Source organism: Vigna angularis, chromosome 8 (genome assembly GCF_016808095.1).
Source record: "Vigna angularis cultivar LongXiaoDou No.4 chromosome 8, ASM1680809v1, whole genome shotgun sequence".
Classification (NCBI taxonomy): Eukaryota; Viridiplantae; Streptophyta; class Magnoliopsida; order Fabales; family Fabaceae; genus Vigna; species Vigna angularis.
Genome location: NC_068977.1, coordinates 22138426 through 22146635, shown reverse-complemented (window position 1 = coordinate 22146635; position 8210 = coordinate 22138426). Strand labels below are relative to the sequence as shown.

At 34.1% G+C, this 8210-nt stretch overlaps 1 protein-coding gene across 1 annotated transcript; it reads right to left on the bottom strand.

The window, feature by feature from the left end:
* Nucleotides 1-687: 687 nt before the first annotated feature.
* LOC108344241 (kunitz-type trypsin inhibitor KTI1) lies at nucleotides 688-1409 on the bottom strand. Its single transcript, XM_017582705.2, has one exon. The coding sequence runs from the start codon at nucleotides 1401-1403 to the stop codon at nucleotides 756-758; it is 648 nt and encodes a 215-aa protein (XP_017438194.2). The 5' UTR covers nucleotides 1404-1409; the 3' UTR covers nucleotides 688-755.
* Between the last annotated feature and the right edge of the window lie 6801 nt (nucleotides 1410-8210).

The following is an 8210-nucleotide window of genomic DNA, read 5'->3' as shown; positions in this document are numbered from 1 at the left end:
AGACACTGTTAAACCAGTTCAATTAAATTTTCGAACGTTTCCCACGTTTTGTTCTTTTTGTAACCACCATTATTGTACGTGACAGCTGTTCATAGGCTTTTACTCCTTTTATATTTTTAATCATAATCGTTATTTATTAATTTTATTTGCTAAAAATAACATTAAAAAGTTATTTATATTTAGGTTATATTTATGAAGATAAAGAAAATAATATCTAGATATCTATTTCAGGCTTCTTATCTTTTTATCTTTTTATTTGATTGTTATTTTTAAATGTATAATAAATCGGTCAAAAAGATAAGCCAAATGATAAATTTTAATATTAAGTTAAAAGTGAATTCTTCCATCGATGATTTCTAATAAATTTCAATTAATAAAATTCTCTATAAATTAAAATTAAATTATGTATATGTTAATTCTCACATTAAAGTCTCAAAAAATAAATTTTTATTCAATATATAATCTGATTTTATATTACAAAAAAAATCCTTACAAGAACATTTGTCCAAACACAGATCTTTATAATATAAATTTACTAAATGGTAATAATAATAACAGTAAAATTATAATTAAGTTATCTTACAAAGTATCTTCGTCCTAGTATAGTATGATTATTATATCCAGTTTAAATTCTTTTAATTAATTTCGCCTATGCATAAATGGAAAGATGCAACTAATTCATGGCTTAAGCTTTGATTATTTTATTGATACCTGCAATAATAACGTTTACAAGTTAAAAACCAAAGCATATTCATTTAGTCATAAGCACGTGACTTTTCAGGGGCTTCTTCCAATTTCTTAAATTTAACGACCAAGCGATTCTCGTAACTCTCAGTCACCACCAAACGCCTGTTTTCTTCATCATCGACTTCAACCGCAAGGTAGGTACATTTACGAGGACGAGGGCCCGAGGGGCAGAACAAGAGGTTGTAGCCCAAAGAAAGAGCGCGCCGAATTTGAAATGAACCCGATACAGTGTTGTCGTACCCTTTAATTTTAACATAGAGTTTCTCTTTCTCATCATCCCACAAGGCAGTCCAGTCAGAAGGAGCGGCGCCACTACACTTAAGATCAGAAGAAAGCTGAATATTTACATAGTTGAATACTCCGGGAGCAGGAAAATCTGACGGATCTACTCTAAATTTTATCGGTGTACCATAATCAGAAGAATTTGTATTTTGAATAACAGATAAAGGACAGGTTTCGTTTCCTGTACGGGTAATGTCTAGACCACCCCCGCCGTTTATACTTAGCTCGTGTGCAATAAGAAAGTAATCGTCAGAAAAATAGGGAACAGAGTCACCGTTAATGTCTAGTACATCGAAAGCGGTGCTTGAAGGAAGGTACGAGGTGAAGGCAGAAAGTAGAAAGAGAACGAAGAAGGTGGTAGTACGCATCTCCATTTCTTATGAGAGGCTTGTTGTGAATAAGCAACCTAGCAAGAATCATCTATTTATGGACTTGACTGTAGTAAAGTGAGTCGTAGATTAATATGGAAATGGTGAATAGTATTTTATGACTTTAATATATTTTTACTTTGATACTAAATTAGAATTTTCTTTAGGAGTTTTTTTATATATTTTAGTCTTCAAATTTTATAAATAGTAGATTTAGTCTTTTTAAGTTTATTTTCAAAAAGTTAAAAGATTAAATTACATTAAAATTTTAAAAATAGATTAATTTTAATTTTTAGTGAGAGTTAAAAAACTAAAAATAAAATAAAAAGAATATATACGGATAAATTTTATGGGTTGTGAAACGAAAATGTGTAAAGAAATATCTATACACTAGTGCAGTAAGGAGAAATGATATCGGTTAATTTTGCTTATAGACATCGGTTCTACAACCGAGACATATACAAATGAGGTAAAAAGAGGTAGTTTTATGCCTCGATTCTAAATCGGGTTAAAACAAGATAGGATTATGCCTCGATTATTAGATAATCGAGGTAATAACGTGTTTTTTTTTTAATTTTTTCGGTATGCATTTGGATTATTTCCTTGTTTCACCCTAAGAAGGATTTCTGACTGAGTTAGACAAACATTGCAGTCCTTGAAATAATCTTATGTATTTTCTCCCTCTTTGTTGCATTGAAGAGAAGGAATACTTCTTGGATTTGCCAAGAGTCTTCTTGCCACCACTTCTCCCTCTTCGTTACACAGTCCAAGCAAAAGGGTTATTGAATTTTCCTTCCCTTTCACAGAACCAAATCTCAGAAGATCAATAAGAAGTGGCACCAGTGCTCTACTATTTCTTATCTCTTCCAATCCCTCAAAGCAACCAAGGAGTGAAGCAAGAACTGCAACAACAACTACACCAGCCTTAACAAAATCGCTCCCAAAATAACACAGAAAAAAAGTACCTTTTTAGCTTTTGTAAGAATCAAAGGCTTTTGGGTTTTGATGCAATGAGCATTGCGGAGGTTGTCATCACCAACTCTGAGAACGATTTGGGGAAGAAGGGAGTCTCCTACAAGGTCAAACGAGAACAGAGAGAAGAAAAGATGAAGGTTGATGCCTCCCCTTCTCATAGAAATGCCACCGCTGCAAGACGTCTTCGCCGCGACTTCGCCACGACCTCGCCGCAACCTCTTCGTGCCTCGCCAACGCCACCGCTGCAGAATGCCCTCACCGCGACCTCGCCGCCACCTTACCGCCACCTCGCCGCGGCCTCACTACGGTCTCGCTACGGCTTCGCCGCCACATCGTCTTCGCTGCCAAGGAACTCCGTTCAACTCTTAGATCGGTGAACCTCCCATCATCTCCAAGGCACCATCTTCTCTGCTCGCCAAACGCCTTAGATCGGCGAGCCTCCCATCATCACCGCCGCGGTACTCGTCTCCACCATCGCGCCTTCCCTCCGCTTTCGACGCCGGCCACCATCGTCATCCTCACCGGAGCGCAAGCTGTTGCAATGGAGGAAAGAACCTCCTCGTGTCGTGGCTATCAAGTGGGAGAAGGGAGATTTCTCTCTTTGTTTATGCCAAAGGAAAGAAAACCGCATAAAAGCTTCGCGTAAAATGAACAGTAGGGTAGTAGGTCAGGTGCGAGTGAAAAAGGGGAGATTTGACCGAGGTAATAGGCCTCGATTCCACCTTTAACCGAGTTAATAGGCCAAAACACAATTTTGCATAACCGTAGGTGACTTTTTGGCAGAGTATTAGGCATTGGTTGTATTTTGAACCGAGGTAATATGTGCTATATGTTTCGGTTCTCACTGAACCGAGGCATATAAGTTCATCAAAACTACAAAATTACCACCGCTTTCTGATGGCTTCGGTTTTCTTAGACCGAAATCTATTGGACGAGTTAAAAAACATATTTTTTACTAGTGATACGATCAAGTATGACATTGAATATAATTTATTCTATTATATATACGGATTATTTTAAAATTATTATTTTATTATTTATATTTAAGTGTAAAAATGTCATAATAATGATATTATTAATATATTATATTTGAAAGAGTTAAATTGTTAGTATAAAAACATAATATAATATTTATCTTTAATAAAATTATGCAAATAAAAAATAAAAAATTAATTATTTTGAATTCCGGTATTTTATAAAATAACTTTAATATACTGTTATTTTAAATCATTTTATTTATTTATTTTAATTTAATAACATTTTTTAGTTTTAATTTAAACTTTATTTTACCTCTAATTTATATTTTAAAAATATTTTTCTTTTATCAAGTTATATTTAAGAAAATTATTTATTGATCAACTACTATTCAAAATTATTTTACAAACTATTTTAAGTTCATTGAGTTTGAAGAATTATAATAGTTTTATTCGCTAAAAACAGCTTTTAATAGTATATTAACATTAAATGATAAGAACAATTATAGATTGTAGTTGAGTGATTTTCTTTAGCAACTTGATGTGTTTATAAAATCTACGTTGACCATAGTTACTCTTTAATTAAGATATGATTTGTGATTATATTAGTGGAAAACTAGTATAATATGACTACCTATTATGACGGGTGAAAATCATCCATCATAATAGGTTGACTGTTAACATTTTCATAATAAAAAAGGAATTTGTTATGATGGAATTATGGACATAAGTCATAATATTGAACGCAGTGGCAAACTAGTCAATAAATGTAAAACGTATTATGACTTATCTCTAAAGACCTATCATAATAACCAATTTTTATGATTGTTGGCTAAATACCTGTCATAATACATGATACTGGATGAAAATTTTTGATAACGTATTATGATTGGTTTTCGAAAACCAATCATAATATCTCTCTGAATCTAATTTTTTAATCTTCCTCTCCAATTTTAGTCGCAATATTTGACTTCACATTCCTCTAATTTCTCTATCCATTTGTTCTCGTTCACGATTGTTCTTCACTTTCTAAATTATAGTCATTTCTAAATTATATTTATGTAATGCTTTAGTGTAAAATCCTATAATATCTTTAATTGAGATAGGGTTTTTATATGACATTTCGTGTGGTGATGAATGCTGTCAAACATTAATGTTTTGCTGTTTCTAAAAAAAATAGAGTGACTATGACGTTTGAGGTTTGGACATCTAAACTTTAGATATTTATCTCAACTAAGTCAATAAGAGATGGTTAAAGGCTTGGCTATGGTTGAAATTCCTAAAGCAATGTGTAAAGAATGTGTTCAATGCAAGTAGACCAGGGGAAATTTTCAAAAATTCTTGCCTCAACGGACAACGGACGTGGTCCTTTTCAAACTGAAACACTTGGAGCAAACATGTATTTCTTGCTGTTTATTAACGATTTAACCAGGAATTGTTGGACATACTTCTTATCCAAGAAAAGTTAGGTACTATAAGTTCTCATAAAATTCAAGAATTTGGTGGAAAGGTAGAGTGAGAAAAAGATTAAAACCTTGAGGATAGATGGAGGAGGAGAGTATACCTCCATGGAGTTCAAGAAGTTTTGTGAAGAAGAGGGTATAGAACATGAGATTACCCCTCCTTATACCCCACAACATAATGGTAACGTAGATGGGAAGAACATAACCATTTTAAATATGATCGGATGTAAGCTGAAAACTAAGGGTCTCCCAAATTTTCTCTAGGGAGAGACTGTGTTGACAACCACTTATATCCTAAATAGATCTCCAACTAAAAGCTGAAAGGTATTACATAAGAGGAAGCATGGTCTAAGGTAAAACCAATTAGTGTTACCAATTTGAAAGTGATGGCAACTCCTTCAGGGACTTCCCATCCAAAGAAGTATCAACTTAGACTAAGACTAAGAAAGGGAAGTGAATAAAGACTTTTAACAAAAAGCTCTTTCCTTATCTAAGTCTTAGATGGATTGACTTTGCTAAATACATTTGCATTGTTTTGTAGGCCATAAATAAAGGTGGGAGACCATGACTAATCACCCTAGGAGGCTTAACAAGTTAAAGGAAGCAAAGGAATCCAAAAATGGAGAGGAAAGCATCACTTCTGGATTGGAAAACCAAAGCCAAAGTGCCTTCCGAATTCGCCAGCGCTCAGCCTCATTCACCCTTGCCGCCCAATGGTTGTGGACCAACTTCCTTCTTCAAGCACATTTTTAACGTTTTTAATATGGCTGGAGAAAACCTTGTGCTCCAAGCTTGAGAAGCGTCTCTAATACACTTCGTTTGTAGTTTGTAGAAGCTCTAAAAGATAGAAATAAAGACCTCTCTTCATCTACAAATGAGAGGCTCTTCTCCATGTAAAATCCAACTTTGAAGAGATAATGAAATGCTTTTGATTTTACTGCAGGCTTATCCTTAGAAATCAAACCTTCTTGTGCTTATTTTGCACCCTTTCCTCTAGCTTCCTTTCCTCTTGGAAGACCTTGTAAGTTTGAGAAACCTTACAATGTCGCCAAACCTTCACTGAACCATTTCACAAACAATTGGTGTGCACCTGCGTCTTCCTTCATCAATTCATTCCGCTGCATCCATTCTGAATCGTGGAGAGCTCTACGTTGAAGAGTGGAGCTACTTCCATAAGAAAGTTATTGGTTTTGTGTGTTATAAGCATTTTTCAAATCAGTTAAGAAAGAATTTAGATGATAAAGGGGTGCCTCTAATTTTGGTTGGATATCATTCTACTAGGGGGTATAAATTGTATGATTCTGAGTCTGGACAGATTGCAATTAGTAGAGATGTTGTGGTAGATGAAGTTGAATCTTATTGTTGGGACTTAATTTAGCATACAACAACTATTGTCCTTGATAATGAGTCTGGTGCAGTGCAGCCAGATACATGGAATCAGGAAACTAATGTGAGAAGATCATCCAGAACAACCCAACTGGCACCTCATTTGAGGGATTATGAGTTGTTCTATAATGCTACTGTTACTATAGAAGGGAATTTTATACACTAAGCTCTAATAGTAGAAGCTGAACCCATTGAGTTTGAACAATCCATTGTAGATAAGATATGGCAGAAGGCAATGCAGGAGGAAATTGAGTTTATTGAAAAAAATCAGACATGGGAATTGACTGATTTACCTTCAAATAAGAAGCCAATAATATTAAAGTGGATCTACAAGTCAAAAATAAATTCAGAGGGTGTTGTTGTAAGATACAAGGCCAGGTTGGTTGCTAAAGGATTTCTATAAAAGGCTGGAGTGGATTATGGGGAAATTTTTGCTCTTGTAGAAGGGGTTGAGATAATCAGGTTAGTAGTGTCATTAGAAACTAAATTTCACTAGTCTTTGCATCAACTGGATGTGAAATCTGCTTTATTTGAAAGGGCACAAACACAAGGTGTATAGGATGAGAAAGGCTCTTTATGGGCTTAAACAAGCCCCACGGTATGTGTATTGTGGTATGTGTTGTATGTGTTAATGCTTATTGTGAAATATGCACATACTGTGTTTGTCATATTTGTTGACATATTGTGTTGATTGTTGCATACTATTGTGTTTGTTAAATGATCTTATCTGTGTATGCACAATATATGTTTTAGTGATATAAAAACACATGCACAAAAGCATATCTGAATGACTAAATCGATTACAGTGGTGTGATAATCAACTAGGGTCATCAGACAGCTTGAGGTTTAAACTATGGCAAAAGAACAAGTTTTGAATCGATTACATTAGTTGGTGAAATGATTAAAACTCGTGTGTTTGCACATAGCTTTTTCAAATGTGATGTGATGTGTTTTGAGAAAGAAAATGTTTCAAAAACCTTCTAAGTGTTAAAGCTTAATCAATTACATGGTTTATGTATTCAATTAAGTTTGTTATGATTTGAAAACTTACTTATGGTTGTCATAAATGCTATAACGGTCATATTTTTAAATGTGTTTGACCAAACATTTAATGAGAATCGATTACATTAATTGTATATTCAATTAGAAGCTGAATTGGTTGTAATTTTGTTACATGTGTTTAATGTAACCGATTACATTAATATGTAAATCGATTTAATTTGCATCAGAACTGATATAAACTATATATTGACACATTGTTTGATTTTCTATAGAACAATTGAGAATTACACTTTCATATCTGATTGATTTTCATTTGAGAAGTTTTACTGATTGATCAAGGCTCCAAGAATCAAGAACGAGAAGTGGTTTACAGATCTTGAAGAATTCTTGAGAAGTAAAACGTGACTAGACTAAAGAGGCTGATCATTTTTGCACAACTGAAGGTGCATTCTGTCTGATCAAGAGAAGAAGACTTGCAATCTTTGATTTTTTGTTCCCTGTACATGTGGCATCAAGAAGAAGAGTGGTGTACTCTTGACTTTGAGAGGGGATATCTCAAAAGGGTTGTTGCAACAAGAACGGGGTAGTTTTGTGTTAGCAAGTTTTGTTGTTCTATATTTGATTAAAAGTTTGTGAGGTGTTTACATTTGAGAGTTGCTCTGTAAAGCCTTGGCTGTAATACTCTGATCATTATAGTGAATTGCTCTCCGATCTAAAGTTGATTGGGAGGGTGACTAGATGTAGGCATTGAGACCGAACCAGTATAAAAACTGAGTTTGATTTTCTTCTCCCTATCTCTTTACATTTGTGCATACATTCTGTAATTGTTTTACACACATACTATTTTCATAGCACACCATTGCTTACGACACAAGAAAGGTTTAAAGAAACATACCATTTGCGAAAAAGATTTGAAAAATGCTATTTTTTATAAAACACCAATTCACCCCCTTCTTGGTGTTGAGAAACAAAGCTCATCAATTCTAACAACAATGTTGTCAACATAATGGCAA